Raw genomic sequence first — 21,231 nt, 5'->3', positions numbered from 1 at the left:
TATTACCCTGTTAGAGACTCTCAGGTAGACTCGCGGAACAACAGAACAATCAGATATTAGATTTAAATAAGAGAAAAGAAAAAACTATAAACTCTGTCTTAAATGAAAAGGCCACATGACGGAGACTGTGCGCAACAAAGTCCTATTTCGGCCTTAAAAAAACCGTTTTCACCCTTTATACGTTACATTGCTTAAAAAACAAAGCTTTTCTGGGAATTAAAAAACATAAAACTCATATACAATAAAAATAGAATCAATATTACATTATGTACAGTATTCAATTTTTAAAGATTTTAATAGTGGTACATTCACATAATTATCGCTAATAGAGTTTAATCAAAATTATGTTTAAATATTTTTACTATTAACTGGTACCGGCTACTACAAAGCCTGTAAAACTGTGTTAGGGAAGAAATCCCCCATATATCCATCAAGAAGGCTTGTTGAGCTGACGTCAGTTCCCCACTCTGTGTCACAACCTAAATTGTCCGTCTTCTCCTTTCTTTTCTATTATTTATATTAACGGACGGGATGAATAGTCTCTTAAATGAATAATCTACTAATATATTTTGTAAGATCATATCCTCTATTTTAGCGGTTTAATTAGCATCTGTTTATTTAATCACATTTCACCTTCTCAATTTTTTTCTGTGGGCGTTTCAACTGCAGTGTACCCGGATGCACCATCTGGAGCTGGTGGCTAACTGCATTTTTTTCCTCAGGGGTGGTGGCCGCTGTTTTGCTTCATAGCTTCCCGATCTGCCCACGAAAGCATGGGAATGTTGCGAGGGAATTTGTGAGCAAAGTTTTGTTAAAGTGCCGGATAAGTCACTATAAGTTTTCCACACGCGGTTCAGCGTCCCAGAAGCTACGTTGTGAAATAAAAAAAAAGCCGTTTAAGAGAGCTGGTGGAACATTTCCACAACGAGCAATTCCGGACAAAGGAAAAGAGACTTGTGCGCTAACGTTAGCTGGCTCTCGGGGCTAACTTAGCATTCCTTTCGCCGCGGCGTAATGCAGGCCATAAAGTGTGTCGTTGTCGGAGACGGGTAAGTGAATATAATCCCGTCGAATGTGACTTTGTGCCTCCCTAACGAGCAGTCCACTTCAAAGACGAAGTGTATCGTTAGCCGAAACCACTGTCATGCTAGCTGACATTAAAGCCTTTTACTTAAGATTTCTCCAGGTAACTAACACTGAAGTTAACGTCAGCCACCAACTACCTGCTTGCGTTAGTAACAACCATGTTGGTTAATAACTCACCATTAACCACATACAGTATCATTGATGGCGATATAGCTAACTATTGCTTTAGAATATAGGTGTGTAACGTTAATGCTAAGTGGACTGGCTAACTTATGATTTCTCTTGAATTATCCCAGTTACTTTATTTTCCTCGCATTAGGGGGAGTCGGGCTTTACTAAGCCGTTGGCCTGTCTGTCTCTCCAACTGGAAATCTAAGTTTCCCAATAGTTTGCAAATCAATTCAGAAAGTTAACTTCTTGTTTGTGTCCGTGATTTGATTGGTGTTGGACGCTGTGTACGCGCTGTTATGTCACACACACACATACACACACCGCGTTTACGGCGCATTATAAGTACAATTAAAAAGACTTTGTCTCAAGACTGATTGTTGTTTAAACAAATGTAGATGGGATTGGTTTTTAAGATGTGAAACAATTTTCGCGAGATAAACAGAGCTGCTTGTACAGGGTGTGGTGGATACCACAGTAGCGGAGTCATTGATGGGCATATGACTGTGTTTAGTTTGTTTTCGATTATGATGAAGATGAACCTTGATATGGATAATGTTCATACAGTTTCATATTTGGCAAGTGCACCTCCTTTGGTGAATTTGTATACATACGATGCATGCATGAACAAAATCCATTCTACACCATACCAGTGCTTTCACAAAGTAAGACGGTGTGGGTTTATTTAGCCATGTTTGTTTTTGATTAAGCAGCTTGGCAGATTGTCAGAAAAGTGCAGATATTCTTATAGTAGTTTAATAATGTCATTTACAAAGAAAATGTCAAAGGTTTACATGTTCTGGCTTCTCAAGTGTGAACAGTTAATGTTTTTTTTATGGTTCTATGATATTAAACCACACATCTTTGGATTCTCTTAGATGTAACAATGAGTTTTGTGGTGATTACCACAATATTAATGGCAAATTACTATAGTGTGAGTTAAGGCCTTGGCCCCTTAATACAAAAAGAGGAAGGCATTTCATTTTGGGGGCTGAAATTGTAAACACTTAAGTAACACTTTCCTGTCCTTATCCCCTCCAGAGCTGTGGGTAAGACCTGCCTGCTCATCAGCTACACTACCAATGCCTTTCCTGGAGAGTACATCCCCACAGTGTGAGTATCTGAGACTGCTGCAGCCCAATGTGAATCATTTATTTATGTAATTCTAGAAGTCAATCCACATTAGCAGACCATCATTTGTCTCCACCCTTGTTTCCTATACAGCCATTGCATAATTGAGGTGGCATCTTGTTCATTTGTTGTTTTTTTATATTTTAAATGTTGTAGCCTGCAGAACAGGTTACAATCACTGCTGGTAGTTGTTTCTAAGATTTGGGGAACTAGATTTTGTGGGAAGTTGGAACAAAAACCAGCGCCTATCTGTTTCTAGACCAGCTATAGAAACTATGCTTATGCATGCAGTTAACAAACAACATTTTGAGTTTGGCAGAGTCAGATTTAAAGTTGATGATTCATATTAAAGAGGCAGAGGCAAAGGCACAGCAGAAAAATAAAGAGCTTGTTTTCTACTTCAATGGTTTGTTTCTATTTACCGTGACATTGTTTTGTCTGCATTAATATTCTATCAGTTTTTATTATGTATGATGGTTTTTGGCTCACTCTCACATCGTTACGTCTGTCAGGTTTGACAACTACTCTGCCAATGTTATGGTGGACGGGAAGCCAGTGAATCTGGGCCTTTGGGATACAGCAGGACAAGAAGATTATGACAGACTCCGCCCACTTTCCTACCCACAGACGGTATTATTAAAATACAAACATAGACAATGCTGTATTTATTTAGATTTTCACAAATGTGTCTTTTTGAGGTGTGGTTTCTGCCATTAAGCATTTGGATGCCCTTATATAATCCACTTGGAAAGTTTGGGTACCTAGAATGAACAAGGAAGTGAGAGGCAAAGAAAAACACCACACCTTTGTACAACATGAACATGAGGTTTTTTCCTTCTGTACCAAACAGGAAGTGATTATGTGCTCTCATTGTATTGTTTTCGTTTTCTTGCAGGATGTGTTTCTCATCTGTTTCTCGCTTGTCAGTCCTGCCTCATTTGAAAACGTCCGTGCCAAGGTGAGTTGATGCAATCCCTGCATTAGATAAAGAGGAAGTTGTCAAGGAGTTTGCTTGGATAAGTTCTGGGAATTCGCATAATGAGACGTCATGGGTGATTTTGATTAGCCTGTTGTTTGTCTCAAGGGATAGCTCAAGTTGGTTAGGATATACTTTCTAATGTCAGCTGAGCCTTGTTAAAGTTTAGGTTTTGTCTACACCAAAGCAGAAATCTGTCATTTTTAAAGAGTATATTTTATCCGGTAAAGTTTAACAAAACACCATCTTTTTAGCTTGAAGGATTACAATTTTTATACCTTCCAATAAACTCACCAAAGGGATGCCACCATGTCTTTAGTGGTGGATTATCTACTGGTGAGATGATGATTTATATTCTAGGAAGTCTAATTGGAGGAAGAAGTGGTGGTTTGTAATACTTATTTTACAACTGTTGCCAGACAAATTTGTCTGGCAACAATCACAGCTTTGTTTTTGACGATTTCAAGGTAAACGGCACATATATGCATTTATGTTACAAAGTTGCCACCACGATTGTGTCCTTTGCATGTATGTGATTGGCAAACTCGACTTATCTGATGTCATTTTATTGCTTTGTACTTTCCACTGTCCTGACTTTCCAGAGTTGTAAAATCCTGTCTGAATATTACAGACCTGTGTGTTGTTTGTGGTCATTTGGGTTTTAAACTGTGTTGCTGGACTGGGTTTGCTCTGACTCTGGAGATGAGGAAACATTATCCACCAATCACAGAGTCAGCGGTTCAATCTGTGGCTCTTTCAATTTAAATGTCAGTGTCTTTGAGGAAAATGCTGAACCCCAAGTTGCACATTGAGGAAATATCTGGGTGATATATATATCTGAGTGACCCCAGCATTTAAGAGCAAAACATTAAAAACATTTAACACTCAAGGCTTTTGAGCAGATAGACAAGTGTTGAGCCTATTCAGTACAAAAAGATAATCTTGTAAGGTGACAACACACACGTTTGTCCTCTTGGCCTATGAGAGTTCTGTTCTCTGTGCAGTGGTACCCTGAGGTGAGACATCATTGTCCCAACACTCCTATTATACTGGTGGGCACAAAGTTGGATCTGAGAGATGACAAAGACACCATGGAGAAGCTGAAGGAGAAGAAGCTCTCTCCAATTACCTATCCCCAAGGACTGGCTATGGCCAAAGAGATAGGTAATACTTAATTGAGTTCTTCAGTTTTAATTAAATATTTGAAGAAAACGTACTGTATATAAACAAAACAAAAATAAAAAATACAAACCACAATCTTTGTCTTATTCTCTTAGGTTCTGTCAAGTACTTGGAATGCTCAGCCCTGACTCAGCGTGGCCTTAAAACTGTGTTCGATGAGGCCATCCGGGCTGTCCTCTGTCCTCCACCCATCAAGAAGAAGGGGAAGAAGTGTACACTTCTCTAAGACTGCTTCCACGGAAAAGGTCACAGGGGAACACAAGCGGTAGTAGTGAGGGTGGCTAAAGACAGAGGAGAAACACACCAGTATACACAACCAACAATGTACTTCAGATTCTTTCCTTCCATAAGTGTAGCTACAGCAGTTAAACCAACTATTTTCATCATAATTTGACATAGGGTCTGCTTTAGGAGAAGAGGTCAGAGGTTTATTCCTAATAAAGTATACTGTATAGACGAGACTATGAAATTCTGAAATTCTTGAGGCCTTCTGAAACAGATTGGATGTTTTGTAAAATGGACAGTGGAATGTTTTCAATTTGTTCTTCCGGTATTTGTCCATCTTTTATTGTTTACAGTGGTTTGTTTTGAGTGGAAGAAATATTGCCAAATAAATTCTGCACACATACTGTATTTTAGCTGAAAAGAAATCCATCGCTCTTATTTCCAACCTTTAAAAATATAATTTGCTATTGTGTGCTGCTGTTTCTTCAGTTCCATACTCAATTGCATTTTATTCATTTCAGTTTCACTTTAAAGGGGCAGTCATATGTCATCTTACTGTCAAAAAGGAACTTGAAGTAACATCTGTGATTTTTGCCTCAAAATACTGTTTGTGTACCACAATGTCTTCACCAGTAGTTAGTCTTCAGTCTAGCACATGATTCATGTTAATGTGTTCTTGTGGATTGAATGAAGCCTGAGACATTCTGAAAATTCATACCGGGAAAAGGTCTGCTGACACAAACCATGCTGTTCACCCCTGCAAAATATAAACGATCCAGTATTTTTTGTGTTGACACCAATTGGACCTGTCAATTTTATGGTATTTTTTTTAATTTCTTACAATATTTCATTAGAAACATCCGAACCGTATAGCTGCCCTGAATTGCAAATCAGAAAACATTATTAGATATCAGACTAGAACTATTTAGGTGTATTGGTGGCTGGGATCAAGAGCACATTCAATGCTCTGTGGGCATTTATCAGAGACCTTTTGTGCAGCACATTTGATTTTTAATAGCATCACTACTGGCTAAGCGATGTCACTAAGACGAGCATTTATGCCTGCTAATAACTGTAACAAAGCTACAGTCGGTTATGGTGTAGTATACGGTGTACTCATCTTTTTGTTATAATCATGTGATTTGACTATTTTGTATCGTCACAGAAGTTACACTTCACTCACTGTATTGTAAAACTAACACTATGAATATCCTTTGTTTATTACCTCTACAGTTAACGCTACCTTAATCTCCCTACAAGTCTAGCTTTTGTAATTAATGCTGATGGCATGTATGTGCAACATATACTGAAAACTGAGATTCAACTTGCTACAGTTATATTTTTTTGCCTATTTACAAAATGTATTTGAACTACTAGATCAGGTTAAGTACATGTTGCTCATCTGTATTGTATTCAGACATCAAGCTGTGCTTTAATTCAAGCCAATGTTGTGATTCTTTAGTTTTATTGAGAAAAGCTATTGTCACTTTTTGAAAAATCCAATAAATTCAAAGAAAACAGATACTATTCTGAACCTTTCTTAGACAATGAAATTCAGTTTTTCTATGATGCAACACTAGAGACACAAAACTACAGGTGGGCAACTGAATTGCTTTTTGAACAATCTTGCATTAAAGTTTAAGAAATTGTTTCATACTTTTCTGCAGGTTGGACAATGGAAATAATGTTGTACTTCATGATCACTGTACAATACAGTACATACACACATTGGTTTATCTTTAAAACTACATGCAAAGCAACAGCTCAGCCTCAACTACTACCCTTTTAAAGTTCATAGTTTTGTTTTTACATTGCCACAGAGTAATTAGTTTATACATGTTATACAGTCTTTTGCTGTATTTGTTTTTACCATTTACTCTATAAACAACAGTTGGGAGGTGGGAAGAACATTAGAAATACCTTGTAATATATGGTAATTCAGCATGACACACTGACCTGATCAAGCACAAATATATTCAGTGTTAACAGAACATTATGATATTCGCAAATGTATAGTTGGAAGCAAATCTGTTGCATAAAAATATGCAATGTACCCAATAAATTAGCCAAACAATGCATATATATTTTTGCTTGAGACCCCAGCCGACATTTGACTTAAAATAACTTGGCTATTTGTAATAAGGAGATTTAAGGCTCTGATTGGCAATAGTTAATTATGCCGATGGCAAGCTAAAGTCAAAACATTAGAAGAGATGGTTCTATTACAGGCCTTTTGCTATTTGCACATAAATTATAGTTCTGACATACAGGGAAATTAACATTTCAAATACTTTTTAATTTCAAGTTCATGTCAACACAATTGACAATTAACGAACCCACAAGGTTTTGTAATATATTTGGCACGGAAACTGAATCTGCAATCTTAAATGAATAGATTTAGTCCTCATACTATTTTCAGTCTTCGCACAGCTCATGCCTTTATCGTCTTCAGTAACAGGTGCTGTTCCAAAGTCAAATGCTGTTGTGTCGTTGTTCAGGAATCAACAAAACGCAACAATGTCCCAGAAGTTGTAGGTATTCTGTGAAGAAAACAATAGTTTTAAATTAAAAATGTACAAACAAAACCCCTTTGCTTGGGATTTGAAGCATCCATGATTAAGTACTGGGGTCATGCTGACTAGTTTGTGAGAATTTTAGAGCAAGGATCTGGCCTGTTAATTAAGCAAAAAGCACTCAATTTTCAAGACAGTAAGGTCATAAATGGGAGGGCAGCCTAATGAAGTACCTGGCCTTGTCTTTTGAAAGTGGAGTAAACCCTGACCTACTTAAAATGTGCGGCCTACAGCCTGTATACAAACAATTACCTCTCTACCAGCTCTGCACCAACAATGTCATGGACGTGGTATTTCATGTGGATTTTAACTTGTGAAGATGTTCGCCGCTCCTCTAGTTCTGCCTTTAAGACTTCACCATATTTGGACTTCTTCACCATCCCGAGCACCGCTTTACGACCTAAGAAAAGTGGCAAGGGGGTTAGAAACACACAGTCATCCACTGATCACGGTACTGGCAAAATCATTGTGGAAAAAGAAATGCATTTGACATAATTAGGTAAAGCATTGTTGAGACTTTCCCCAGACACGCACCTTTTATAAAATATTTTGTGAATTTGCCAGAGTTGGGAATGGACAGCCACCAGCTGCCTGCATCCCTCACTGTCAAGACCCCCGACTTTACTAGTTGCCTGAATGGTGAGAAAACAAAGCACATGCTAATCTTTGAAAATGGTAAAAGTTTGACTAAAGTACTTTTAACACATGAAGGTTTTTTCTGATCAAAAAGCTCTTTGCACAAACGACAATTAGCATAGATGTGATTTTTTTTTTAATCAAATTTAGCATTAACTTCTCTTAAACCATAATAAAGCCTAATCAGTTGGATTTACTGGGAGTTGTTTTGTCTCCACTACAAATTTTAATAGTTAGAATTGTTATATACATTTGTAAGCAACTTTGTTTGGAGCTGGGTGTAAAATTCTTGGATTTTGTAGCAGGATTACTACTAGAAATAAAACTGAATTAAAAGGTCTTACGTTATCTCAGAGTCTGTGAAGAGGAACTCCCTGAGCATTTTGTCTTTGCTGAAGCTCAGATCTGTGCAAGAAGACACCACTTTCTCCATGAACTTCTCCACTGTCGATCGAGTCACTTTGCCATCTTGCCCTGCCAGTACTTTGGCCTTATAGTCTGAAGTGAGCACCAGTCCAAAAGCCTCTGCGTCAAATCCAAGCTGGAACATGAGCAAGTCTCCGTTTTCCCGCATTTTATTCTGTGAACCAAAAAGACTTTAGTCAGTTGTATTTTTACTTTAAGATAGAAAAAAGAGACAAAGGCTTTAGAGAGAGAGGCACACGACCTCTCTGACAGTAAATCGTCTTCTTACCACCTCCTTATCCACCAAGGTCTTGTCACTGTGTATGCTATACAGTTGGTGCTTAAGTACAATTTGTGGCAAGGTGTCATTGAAGAGCTTTCTGGGGAATAACGTCATGAGATACTCCAACGTGGATTTGATGTCTGTTTGTCCTTTGAGACAAAAAACAAAAACAAAACATGGATGAGATGTTAACTTTAATTTGTTTAATAAGATATCAGCACATGTTTTATTAGCTTTTTTGTGTATAGCAACCATGCCCACCATCTCCATCACTTTCAGCTCCAAACTTCTCGGTGCCATTTTTTCTTTTCTTTACCGTGAAAGTGTCTAAAATTAGAGCCCGTTTCCTGCTCATACCTGGAAGAGACGTCATAGTACAAAATTATGTTATGCGGAATCAGCTGATTACATGAACAGCCGCTCTTCTAACGCAACATTGCCTTAAACATGCGACACTTCTATTTAGGTTCTTGTAAAATAGTTCTAATGAAATTTAAAGTTATTTCATTACATGTTTTCTTCCGAACTTTTGCATGAAAAACTAACGCGAACCTTGTCGACCTCCTTCAGGGTACTGTTATTTCTTGCGATCAGTTTAATTAACGGTGACAGCTAAACCAAAGAGACACATCAACAATCGCCGATTCAGTCGCCTTTTAGCAATTCTTGTTAGCCAAGCTAACTGGCTCTACGGGGCCTGTACAGTAAAAACAACACACAAGCAAGCATTTGACATTTCGAACTCTTACCTGCTATATTAACAGCACCGAAATGCTATTTACATTGTTTTAATCTTTTCTACATATGAGCAGATTGTTAGTAGTAATTTTTCTTTCCGCTTTCCTTTCTTCTTCCTCGTTTTCTATTTATTAGTTTGCAAACACCTTATGTGCAATACCGCCACCTACTGAATTAATTAGGATTATTTTCTGTTTTATTGAACAACAACCAAGAAACATAAAAGTAAAAGAAATAAACTTGCAAAAATGTGCAGATAGTGGAGACTAGAGTAGGATATATAATATAGGTAAACCGATCAAGCATAACCTTATGATCAACCATGCAATTTAATGCAAACCAACCAGTTTTTTGGATTGAAACTATCAGAGAGGTGATGAATCTACAATGTGTTTATTATTGGGGTCAAAGTGGGTAGTGGTTCTAATGTAGAATATTAACATGAATAAGGTGGGCAAAACTGGAGTACACGCAAACTCCACACTGAGGAGTTTACTTGCAGGCCACAGCTCGTTACAGTGATCACACGTTTACCAATAATCTTAACTGTACTCTGCAAACCTTTGTGACCAACTTTCATCCTCGAGAAAATGCCTTCCACTCTGGACCCGCTGCAATTTCTCATTTAGCTCGTTTTCGTTCAGAGAAACGTGTAATGTGGTGAAAGATAATGTGACTGGTGACATCCTATCCAATGTGACTTTTATTACATACACATGAGATAAAAGTATACAAATTAGCGACTGATGTGTTTTTTGGATTGTTTGAAGCTTCAAAACTTTTCGGCAAAGATAAAGGTAAAGACTCATCTGCCCATGACCAGCCCCTTCCAACAGCGCACATCACTCTGAAATGAAGAAATTGTTTTTCCTGGTTTACTGAAAAAAAAGCGTTAAAGAACAAACACTCCAAATGTGTCCAAATAGTTAAATACATACATGTATTATTTTACAAGCTTTTCGGAGTTGTTTTAAAAGATTTTAAAAAGTGCCACGTTTTTAAAAAGTAGGACACAATCAAGATTGAGTAATAAAAGCGTCATTCTAAAATCTATAGGAATAGACACATTTCCAAAGGATCACAAAACGTAATATTACTACAACTGAAAAAAAAAGTGTGGTTTGCAGCATTACAGGAAGCAGTGATGTCTCCAACCGATGAGGAACTGGCACCGGAAGTAACTCAGAGTTTCGCTTTAGGCTATAATGCTAGTTAGCCACCTCGCTAACGAAGCTAACACATTTAACGTCATACCTGTCTCACTTTGTATCACTTGGGGTTTGGTTCAGAAAAGATCCTGCGACGTTTACACACGGCGTCACTGTTACGTTCATTGATGCGACAGATTTAATGCCGTGAGAAATGTTGTAATCGTTAGTTTGGATATTTAGTTGGGTCTACTGACTGAGGTAAGTTAAGCTTTCACTTATATACCTGTGATTCAGCTTTTATAATAAAGAGAAACAAGCATTAAAATACACACATTTGGACATATAAGTGACCGACATAACGATACGCTGCAAATGCATTACTACACATAGCAGCCTTATATATAAACCATATGGATATTACAAATATACATACTGTTACTGTAAGAATTTGCGTTTACATGCACACGCAGCAGATATTTATTTTCACGGATGGCTTCGTTCTTTTGTGTCTTTTGTCTTTTGTTAAATAACATATATTTTATTTATTGATCGTATTTTAAAAAAGTATAAATGTCAGAGCAAAAACGGAGTGACGTTTATATAACATTATCATAGAACAGTTACTTCCCCTTTTAAAGTATTAAAATGCACGTGACTTAGTTCATTATGAAGTATAAAAAACGTACATAATACGACATGCGCAATACTAGTTCGAGCCACTGCTCCGGGCAGTTTTTTATTATTACTATTTGTCTTGTTTCTTTTTCTGTTTTTCTTCAGTAGACTGCAATGGACTACACCAGGTCCCACAACCCCAAGTCCAGCTACCACAAGCAAAAGACAGCACACAAAAGAAAAGGAGATGACAGTGGAAGAACTCACCGTGAGCCACCTTCTGGGCCAAATCCCTGGGAAAATCCCCTTGCTGCTCAGGGTCTGAGCACTAGGAAGGAGCTTTATGAGAGAGACTTCCCTTTGTACAAACAGCCCGTTGAAGTAGGATGTTTTTCTCTTGACTCTGAGCGTAGATTCTTCAATGACAGCAGACAGATGAGATACTATGTGGAGCCTGACAGAAATCCTAATTTTGACCTGAGAGATGGCTACAGGGACCGATTTATAAAGAGAGATGACAATGTGAAGGAGAAACTGGACCACATGCTACAGTGGATTTTAACCAATAGATCAAAGCTAAATGCAAGTGCCGCAACTGCGTCATCATGGTAAATGTCACAGTAATTTCACTGATTTTGTATTTTCCTCCTTACATATTTACAGTAATAGCACAAAGTCGCGAAACAGGAAAAATTCAGACAGATTTCTTAATTCCACAAAACACCCGGCCATTATATTATTGTAATATCACTTTTTTTGATTCAGAATAAATTATCTGGATTGGTTTCAGGAGCTGCTGTCAGCCGCCTGCAGTATAAGCTGCAACAGGCTCAAGTCCAAACTACAGAGTTTTCTATTACCCCCCCCCCCCCCCCCCCCCCAGTTTCATCAGGGTATTTTTGTTTCTTCCCACATTCCAATAACTGTTAATAATAACGTTAAATTGTAGGCAGATGTGAATGCTCATCTGTTTGTATGTGCAGCCCTGCAGTAGACTGCTGATCTTTCCAGGTTGTACCCTGGAAACACAGCAACACAGCCTCAGTTTTCTTATGAATTATAGTTTCTTATCCAATCACCTCCAGCCACATCTGTGTTCTTAGACACACATTCTTTGATCACCTCTGCTTTATCCAGTGCCTTAGATGTGGACTATGTGACGTGGCGGGGTCATCTGACCAAGCTGCTGACCACTCCTTATGAGACACGGGAGGGCTGGTTGCTTGCCGTCACCAAATTCAGAGACACACTTTACATCAGCGAAGTGGAAACAGAAGCTGCTTATAGAGAACGTATGAACCGCACTGAGAGGCATGAAGAGATGATGTACTGGGGATACAAGTTTGAGCAATACACATGTGCAGGTAGGTAGAGTTATAGGACGGATAGTATTTTTCTTTCAAAGCTTGATTACTGATCAGTCGTAGCGTTGACTACAACATTTTACAGCTTCTATGATATTTAAAGATGTAGCGATGTCTGAATTCATACTGTATCTGAACTCGCTTTCTTCCCAAGAGAAAACACTAGGTGAAATGAATAAAAGCACTTGTGGTGTTGCAAAATAAGGACATATACGAAGTCATCACATTATTATATAATTTGTTTTTATTTTTCTATTTAGATCATAGGTCAAAAATTAAGAATGCGAAGTAAAATTTAAAAGTTTCTTTATTAAAGTTATGTGATACTGGGGATACCCCCTTCTAACCCCTTGACTTACCATGTTAAATTAGTGACTTTTATTTTCACTTTTTTAAATGATTTTTTGAGTAAAGTACATGCTAATTTTGACTTATTAGTCAAATGTCTTTTAATCATTGTGAGCTCCCACCCTTGATTTAGTTCCCTTGAATTTTTATGCATGTCCATAGATGACGTCCACAGTTTACCTGACCCAGGCGGAGTCGTTAACACTAATGAGGCCTTTTGCACTGTGGTGCGGACTCGACTCGCACACCACAGGCTTCTGTTTTCTGGCGAAGTGGACTGTCGGGATAAAGACCCCAGTGCTCCAGCTCCTCCCGCATGCTATGTCGAGCTGAAGACCTCTGCAGAGATCTGCACGCCCAAACAGCGCAGCAACTTCCACAGGTAGAACAGTAAAATATTATAACTGTTTTTAAAAAGTGCTATTTGCTGCATAATTATTTTCATTTTTGTAATTATCAGGTTCAAATTGCTAAAATGGTGGGCTCAGTCTTTTCTCCCCGGAGTCCCTCGTGTTGTTGCAGGCTTTCGAGATCACGAAGGAGTAGTTGTTTCTGTGGAGACTTTTGACATATCTAAGATGTCACAGCTCATCAAGGTACGGTGTAGTCTATTGTAATGTCATTACACATAAGACATATGGAAAATTCTTTTGATGTTACCATGTTAACTGGCTAAACAAATGTATTATCACTTGGCTAAAAGCACCACTTAAAGCCTTACAGAAACACAAGCATGGCAAAATAAATACATGTGTGTACTCCTTTGGCTTCCCTCTTCATAGAAAGAACACAATTGCTGGAAACCAACAGTCTGTATGAACTTTTGCTGTGATTTCCTGTCTTATGTGAAGCACGTGGCTACTGAAAACAATCCACAGTGAGTTAAAATTATACAGACAATTATACAGAAATAGTCCCTTTATGTTATAGGTAAATAGTTGAATGCAATGCCTAATTGACACTCTGTTGCTGAATCATTATTGTTTCCCTTCCAGTGTGGTGTACCTGTTCTCCTGGGAGCCTCACAGAGATGTGACCTACTCTGTCCACAGGGACTCTCAGTATTCATTCCTGCCACACTGGTATGTCGAGCAGATGAGCAAAAGTTAAGACTCACACCATCAGTCTTCATTTACTGCGAAGGCACAGTCATCTGAGACAGTCATTATACCTTAGTATGAGGATTCTTTACCAATTGACGTTTGCACAAAACAAATGTTGATTTTAATCACTTTGGACAGTTTTTTTTTTTTTAAATCATCATTTGAAACTGAACCACTGTTTTCTATTTGTCACGTTTAAATAAAACCATAACTACAGTTTGGTATCCATTATGTTTCTGAAACTTTAATGTTATCTGCTTATGACAATAATTTAAAAAAAGAAATAGTGCTGTGTTAATTTAAACAAAAGATGAAGAAAATTTCAAAAATGGATTGCATCAGTAGTTACAAATTCTGTTCATGTAAACCATTTACACAATTTGAGAGAGAAAACAGTAATTAATACCCAGTTATTCAGAAACATGGTACATTCTGTTGAAATGTGTGTTTTCTTCAACAGTGATACATTCACCAGATATAAACACATTTTTAGCTTGAAGCTCCTTTGGTCCTTCTATTGTTGATGTTTTTCGGCTTTATAACACACCTGCTATCCTCGCATTTAGCCATTTTATTTTCTGGTAGTCTCCATTTCCTGTGTCAGTGGACTTATCTCACAATTTTTAAAAATCTTTTTTTCTGCCAACAACTAGATGACTACCTGTGAAACCAAGGTTCAAACAGAGGGAAGGGAAGGTTACAATGCATTTATGCTAATAGTCCACTGGTATACACAAACCTGAGGCCAGCAGGATTATGAGTTTCCAAAAGGTCTGAACATTCAACACGTCACGCGGGAGCGCTAACTTAAAAGAGAGCTCAAATCTGGTAAATGTGCCATTTACTGTTTTTGGTAAACTGAAAGGTACTGGCACTGATTTATTCCACAAACTAGAAAAGTCTGTGACCCTAAAATGTAAAGTTGTAATGCAGTGTTGAAGGCAACACCGCTTGTAAATGCACATGTACAATGATCAATTAAACAGCGACAGAACAAATGTATTTTAAAATGTTATAAAGTGAAAGGCAGTTGAAACTTCCCTTCACCTAAAACAAATACTGAATATTTCCACTATTAAACAGAACAGTGACAAAGATATTGGAAGACAGCTGCATGTTCATACTGACCAATACAATCATGAAAAACTTAGACAGATACAGTAAGTCAGTGCATCACGGGTTTGTGTGAATCAAGTCATTACAGCACCTACTACATCGGTTAATAGTACGGCTCAAACTTTATATTATTCAGAGGCACTTGGCACTTACTATAGGATTTGTACACATGTAAGTTTTACTCTGGAATTGCCAGAGTATTTTTAGCCTACTGCATATGCTCATATGTAATAATGACATCTTAAGTTAGCACATTACAAAAATTCACGAGGTTTCTGGTCATGGTAAAAATGTAAGAGTATGAAAAATGTCCAGTTGCTTACATCAAGGCAACTCCTACATAGGTACCTTGTGGGTCTCAATGTTTGTAGCAAACCCCTAATGTTAGAGAAATTACTTTGGGAAACGTGTCTATTTGCTTTCTAACCAAAATGACAATTAAAATACTGATACCATTTACACCAGCTAACTCCTCTTAGCACAAAGACTAAAGACAGTAGAAAAACAGCAAGCCCGTCTTTCTCTGAGGGTAACAAATCGACCAATCATTTCTAAATTTGTAAGTGATATGAAAAATAAAGCTACTGAAAATACTCCCAATATTGTTAAAGATTTTCCACACATTACTATAAATGAACACAGATTGATATCATCATCGGGCAGTAAGCAGGATACTGCTTAATGCACTTCATATGTAATGATTTCATCATCTGACAAACAAAAAATGATGCTGCTTCTGCTTTCCAAGCTCCTCTACCGTTTCCTACTGCGCCCAGTCGTGGATTTATTTTAGTGCAACGACAAGAACTGCTGGTGTCAATCTTCTCATGTAACTCTTGGAAATAAAGCAAATAAACATTTTCTCAAATCACAAACTTTCCTGTACATGAGAACATATTTTCCAAAGTAATCCTAAAATCCAAGCCAAGTTGTTATTTTCCGCATCTTTGTGTTTAGATAAAACATTTAGGTATATGCAGGTGAATCTAAAGGTAATGACGTCTTTTTGAGCAAATAAATTTGTGGTAGATAAATCAAATACATTCACATAAGCTTTTTGAGTAGTAATGCATTTGACAAATTTTGTATGTAAACCTATCACTTCCTGTAAGGTCACATTTTAAAATAAATTCACCAATAGAGAAATTCAAGATCAGCATAATTGGAAAGAATCAATTAAAAGTTAAAAAGAGTAAGTGCTGGCCATTACACCCAGCTCTGGATATCATATATAATTTGGGTCAGTGTCGGAATCTGTGGCACCGTTTATGTGACCGATACAAATACTGGCATTAACAAAAACCTACTGACGATTAGTGAGCTAACGCAGTACTGTAATCAAATAAAAGTGTCTTCAGTGCTTCAGTTTCTTGTTAAGGCCCATGACTTTAAAGGTAGCAGTAGTGATCTTCTCATACACAACAAACATGAGGGCAGCTGTCAGTACCGTCTGTAGCAGCTTGGCCTCTAAGCCTTTGTACAAACCAAAGACACCATTCTTCCTGAAATCAAGAGAACATACGTATTAATGATCATTTATCAACAAATATTTACAGTATGCATTTGCGGTTGTGTTCTGCTCTCACTTGATTCGGTCCATTAGCAGGTTAAATATGTTTGAGAGGCTCCCAATCACACCACCTTTGCCATCCCCTTTGTACTGGCCAAACTGGTGAGAAAAGCGATTTTGATAGTTTGGTTACTGTCAGCACTGTTCGGTAACAGGGATTGTCAAGAGAGTTTGCCGATATTCTGTGCCACTAACATCTGCACAGTGTATGATACAGGCTTCATTAAGGTTTCTTGTAAGGATCCTTCCATTCACAAGAAAACGCATTCTTACCACAAAGCTGAAAATAAATAGAGCCTGAGAAACAGTTGTCTGGCACAACTTCACCAAGTGCTAAATTGAGGCTTATTGATGTTTTTAAATAGTTTTGGATAAAATGTTTTTTTTTTTTTTTATATAGGTAAGATTTGTCAACATGAGAGCAATACAGAATATCACCAGTTACATGCTCTGTTAATGGCTAATACCTGACAGAAAATGAATAATGCATAATATATAATATAATATAATATTTACCCTCAGAATGGCCTGAACTGTCTGAAGAGGATATGTCGCTGTCGTTGCAATCGCCTTAGCAATGGCTCCAATGAAAAAAATCTCTGCCGAGGTAATCTGTGGTAGGAGGTAAAGATTTAGCCTACACATAGCCAATGATTTCAATAACTGCATACTAAAAGTTCAAGATGTAACTCGGATGCTAATGTGTAAAACATTTAATAACACTTAATAATTTAACTCATAATTTCAGTGTGATATCTGTGCACATCTTGTAAAAAAACAAAAAAAAACAAAAAGCAAGTAAACCTAGTCACAAAGCAAATACGATTGGCAGATCAAAAACATAACATTTCAATAATGCATGTGTCCTCTCACCTTCTTCCCTCCCTTTCCTGCCTTCCTCTTCATGGCCTCATAAAACATGAACTGTACAGCCGGGTTGAGGACGAGGATAAGAGAGGGCAGAGTGCCATTCCACAGACTTCCTACTCCCTCATTGGCTATGATCTGTGAAAAAGCATCTATTAAGGAAAAGGAGAGTTTTACAACTGAGCAGGAACAGAAAAAAAAAAATGTCTGAAGTGTTATTGTGTTAAATCATACTGCAGATATACATCACACAGACCAAATATGCCCTTGTACTGGGTCTGCTGGAGGTCTTCGTTTCTGAACTTGGCCCCCTGCAGCTTTAATCGAGTGTTGACCACCCACATGGGAGTGGTCAGGAGTACATTCACCACCCCTGCATGGATATCAGATGTTTAGTTTGACTGAATCATATTTAAAGGCATCTTGTTGAGTTTTGTCTGTTTTATTACTTAAATGCACATTGTCTGTTAACTACTCCAATAACTGATTAACTGTTTTGGACATTTTTTTTTCTCTGTTTGCCATCTGTGTTTCTTCTTTTATATTACTGTTACATGAATTTCTTTGAGTTTTGGACTGTTTGTCTGGCATAGAAAAAGACATCTGAAAATATTACCTAAGACCCTGGATAATTAATCAATCTAGTTTTAAATGTTCTTAGATTTTGATCAAACAACTCGTACATTTATCAAACAAATCATTCATAAATGTATCCATAATAAAAATATTTATTGATATTTACCATAATTTAAACAATGCCGATAAATGTTTTAAAAAATTATTAATAATAAAAAAAGCAAATTTGCAAATTTCTTTGGAAAAAACACCTCAACAACACATTCTAGTCAAAAGGGGCACCTTCAGTACTCAACAGTTTTCATCAGGGTTAGAAACAAATATTAGTTTAACTGTACATGAGTGTACCTGATGCGATGCCCATGAGCAGGTCTTTGCCAGGCCTGGACTTGCCCCGACCAGAAGCTGTCATCTTCTTCAGCGTATTGAACGTGTAGAAGTAGACAAAGTTGGAGCAGCAGAGGCTTGAGATGACTGGGAACCAGCCTCTGTACAGAGACTGACTGGGAGAGGTGGTGGAGAGTCATTTAAAAAGTAAATGTCCAACCATGTGACTATGTCAAGGTTAAACACAACTGAGCCGGCAATATTAATTGACAATCATTTTCTCTATTGATTTTCTTGGCTGATCCATTGATCAGAAAAAACGTGTTTCTATTGAAACTGGATTGGTCTGATTAGCATTTCAGCACAAGATATTACGTTAATTTGTACAGATGTCTTTGAAACCAACACATACTCATATTGAAAAAGCTGAACCTGGAGAATTTTAGGCATTTTTGATTGAAAAAAAAAAATTACTGATCTTTTTTTTAAGTGGAATTACACCTAAAGCAGAATTTTTAATCAAGTGTTTACATGAGTTATGCTTCCCAGTGCTTCTCTTAATTGTTCAAATAAATATAAGACTGGAAGAAAAGAACAAAATAAGCCACAAGCTGGTACAAATTTACTGCAACAGGTTCTGTTATTATATGGCACAAAACTGTACTCACAAGCCTTCTTCCTTTGCAATCTCAGCCAGGATGACAGGGGTAGATTTAGACCTCCGCTTCTCATCCACTGGATGTCAAACACAAGAGTGGCATAAGTCAATGAACAAGTCTGAACTTGGTGAATGATACAGGATCATTCCAAAATCAGTTTACAGGTTAAAACTTTTTTGTGTTACTCAGGAAGGGCTTCCTCAGGACTGGACCAAAATCCCTGGAAATGCCTCATCTTGAAGTATCACTTCAGTTATTGGGAGTAGAGGCAAGTCATTGCTGTATTTAGTGTTTGTATGTGGATTCTCAAAACAACAATTAATGTAAAAAAATTAATAAAGTTATGCTTTCAGTTCAAGACTTTACAACAAAATAATCAATAAATAAAAACAGTTTTTAAGAGTTAAAACAAAAGAATGTTTACTAGCCTCAACCATAGTGGGTTACAATTACGAAATTCAGATTGGTTCGGCTTGGTTTGTCTGACTAAAAACATTTTATAATTATTCAATTCAATTAACAGTTTTCATTGTTTTCGTAGCTGTTGCTGATTTAAACAATATAAACCTGAAGAAATGTTTAAATGCTTCCTAGTCCTAGATGCTGCATGTGGACTGCAGATCCAAACTCATTAAACCAGCTTTAAACTCACCCTGCAGTCTGCTTTTGGCCGTGTCCAAAGGAAAGAAGACTGTCATAGCTGTAACGCTGCCCTACAACACAAAACATTGTGTAACATTACTGAGCGATAGTGACATTTAAACCTGGGTTTCCACTCTCCATTCTACGCCACAGACATTAAAAGCACACACTTGCCATTAAGCTATTGCTAAGATCTTTTACTTCTACTTTATCTCCGCTCACCATTGCACCAGCCACAGCATGAACCAGAGTCTCGTACGACAGAAGGCCGACAGCCGAGCCACCGTTGTGAGACATCTCTGCAGCTTGTCCCGGCCCGACCACAAAACACCGGGATGTAACAGCGGAGCGACCCGAGAGAAAGAGAGCTAGTGGTCGTTCTGGTTTTTCTCGTGGTGGAAATGGTTGAGGAGTTTGATAAATATTCTACTACAATTCCATTCTGTTTGTAAGCTCAAAGGGACCAGAAAGAGGAAGCAACAAAAAACTGTCAAGCAACGTTACCTCCCACTCTCCATTCATTGGTTGATCTGGGAGTAACTACTTCTTCTTCTTTTATTCTATTGACTTTTCTTCCTGGTTTTCTTCTTCTGTTCTGTTAGCATTAAAACTGGCCCTAAAGATGCACTACAGCCACCTTCAGGACATGTGAAGAAAAGAAAAAAAGAGGGCAAAATAACTGAATAAATAAATATATCTAAAAAAATAATAATACGCAGGCATACTCTCACACACACATGCAATACAACGTTTGGAAACACATTTGTATTTCTCTTTTGCTGGTTTTACATTCTTGATTAAAATTGTAAACTGTGTCACAAAGATGAAAAACAATTCCTTTTTAATTAAACTATTAAATTTGCGTGTTAAACTTTACTTTCAGCAATAACTGCTAAAATCCATGGAATTCTACTAGAATTTCAAATGCAAATTTATCATTTATTTCCCTCCTTGGTGATACAACATGTAAAACATCCCAAAATAAGTTCATCTCCTGTAAACCAATAATCTAAGTGGCCAAACAAATCTATATTCTCTATGAGACATAGCCAAGAAATTAAATATTTCTTTAAAAGGGGCACATAGGTGTCTCCCGAGACAAGGTGCAACTGGATCAAATCAGGACAGAAAATGCAGTGGATGAGCCAAGTGCACTGCCCAAAAAGACATGTACTTGCGACTGTCCTCCTTGAGAAACATGTGCCTCAATGCTCCTAAATTGGCTGCATAAAACAAGAAAGAGAAACTGACTACAGTTGGCAGATCATAGAAAAAGCTTGCAGTGGACTAAGATACACACGCAGTAGACTTTAGATAACTGGAATAAGGTCGTGTGGACTGATGAATCAATGTTTGAGGTGTTTGGACTGAAATTACGAACATATGTTAGATGCAGAGCTCATGAAAAGATGACAGATGGCTGCCTAACACTATCAGTGAAGGTGAAAACATGATGATCTGGGGATGCTTTCACACTGGGAGAGTGGGCA

At 37.5% G+C, this 21,231-nt stretch overlaps 4 protein-coding genes across 4 annotated transcripts; 2 read left to right on the top strand and 2 right to left on the bottom strand.

The window, feature by feature from the left end:
• The first annotated feature begins 698 nt into the window (after positions 1-698).
• Positions 699-6,290, top strand: LOC137099284 (ras-related C3 botulinum toxin substrate 1-like). Its single transcript, XM_067475919.1, has 6 exons — positions 699-1,049; positions 2,296-2,367; positions 2,898-3,015; positions 3,281-3,343; positions 4,366-4,525; positions 4,639-6,290. The coding sequence occupies exons 1-6, from the start codon at positions 1,015-1,017 to the stop codon at positions 4,767-4,769; spliced, it is 579 nt and encodes a 192-aa protein (XP_067332020.1). The 5' UTR covers positions 699-1,014; the 3' UTR covers positions 4,770-6,290.
• Positions 5,190-9,644, bottom strand: stk19 (serine/threonine kinase 19). The gene is made up of 7 exons (XM_067475918.1): positions 9,415-9,644; positions 8,927-9,022; positions 8,672-8,814; positions 8,322-8,557; positions 7,876-7,973; positions 7,594-7,741; positions 5,190-7,308 (listed from the first exon to the last, which is right to left on the bottom strand). Exons 2-7 carry the CDS (start codon positions 9,018-9,020, stop codon positions 7,263-7,265), a joined length of 765 nt encoding a protein of 254 aa, XP_067332019.1. The 5' UTR covers positions 9,021-9,022; positions 9,415-9,644; the 3' UTR covers positions 5,190-7,262.
• A 946-nt stretch (positions 9,645-10,590) lies between these two features.
• Positions 10,591-14,200, top strand: dxo (decapping exoribonuclease). Its single transcript, XM_067475916.1, has 7 exons — positions 10,591-10,812; positions 11,338-11,777; positions 12,307-12,533; positions 13,044-13,263; positions 13,342-13,477; positions 13,664-13,758; positions 13,877-14,200. The coding sequence occupies exons 2-7, from the start codon at positions 11,344-11,346 to the stop codon at positions 13,989-13,991; spliced, it is 1,227 nt and encodes a 408-aa protein (XP_067332017.1). The 5' UTR covers positions 10,591-10,812; positions 11,338-11,343; the 3' UTR covers positions 13,992-14,200.
• An 8-nt stretch (positions 14,201-14,208) lies between these two features.
• Positions 14,209-20,350, bottom strand: slc25a17l (solute carrier family 25 member 17-like). Its single transcript, XM_067475917.1, has 9 exons — positions 19,964-20,350; positions 19,752-19,812; positions 19,109-19,175; positions 18,462-18,616; positions 17,794-17,910; positions 17,544-17,689; positions 17,187-17,282; positions 16,687-16,769; positions 14,209-16,602 (listed from the first exon to the last, which is right to left on the bottom strand). The coding sequence occupies exons 1-9, from the start codon at positions 20,036-20,038 to the stop codon at positions 16,455-16,457; spliced, it is 948 nt and encodes a 315-aa protein (XP_067332018.1). The 5' UTR covers positions 20,039-20,350; the 3' UTR covers positions 14,209-16,454.
• Between the last annotated feature and the right edge of the window lie 881 nt (positions 20,351-21,231).

This window comes from Channa argus, chromosome 15 (assembly GCF_033026475.1).
Source record: "Channa argus isolate prfri chromosome 15, Channa argus male v1.0, whole genome shotgun sequence".
In the NCBI taxonomy this organism is placed as follows: Eukaryota; Metazoa; Chordata; class Actinopteri; order Anabantiformes; family Channidae; genus Channa; species Channa argus.
Note: the sequence above shows the minus strand (reverse complement) of the source record. Positions and strands in the feature narration are given on the sequence as shown.

Bases quoted from the DNA above. Each gene is read 5' to 3' on its own strand.
- LOC137099284 (XM_067475919.1), top strand. From the start codon at position 1,015: ATGCAGGCCATAAAGTGTGTCGTTGTCGGAGACGG. The intron at 1,050-2,295 runs GTAAGTGAATAT...TATCCCCTCCAG, and splicing joins TGTGTCGTTGTCGGAGACGG to AGCTGTGGGTAAGACCTGCC. The intron at 3,016-3,280 runs GTATTATTAAAA...GTTTTCTTGCAG, and splicing joins CACTTTCCTACCCACAGACG to GATGTGTTTCTCATCTGTTT.
- stk19 (XM_067475918.1), bottom strand. From the start codon at position 9,020: ATGAGCAGGAAACGGGCTCTAATTTTAGACACTTTCACGGTAAAGAAA. The intron at 7,742-7,875 runs GTGCGTGTCTGG...CACTTTTCTTAG, and splicing joins CACAAAATATTTTATAAAAG to GTCGTAAAGCGGTGCTCGGG. The intron at 7,309-7,593 runs GTAATTGTTTGT...TTTTCTTCACAG, and splicing joins GGTGCAGAGCTGGTAGAGAG to AATACCTACAACTTCTGGGA.
- dxo (XM_067475916.1), top strand. From the start codon at position 11,344: ATGGACTACACCAGGTCCCACAACCCCAAGTCCAGCTACCACAAGCAA. The intron at 12,534-13,043 runs GTAGGTAGAGTT...GCATGTCCATAG, and splicing joins TGAGCAATACACATGTGCAG to ATGACGTCCACAGTTTACCT. The intron at 13,264-13,341 runs GTAGAACAGTAA...TGTAATTATCAG, and splicing joins CAGCGCAGCAACTTCCACAG to GTTCAAATTGCTAAAATGGT.
- slc25a17l (XM_067475917.1), bottom strand. From the start codon at position 20,038: ATGTCTCACAACGGTGGCTCGGCTGTCGGCCTTCTGTCGTACGAGACT. The intron at 19,176-19,751 runs GTGAGTTTAAAG...TTTGACATCCAG, and splicing joins GGCCAAAAGCAGACTGCAGG to TGGATGAGAAGCGGAGGTCT. The intron at 17,911-18,461 runs GTACACTCATGT...ATATCCATGCAG, and splicing joins GCTCATGGGCATCGCATCAG to GGGTGGTGAATGTACTCCTG.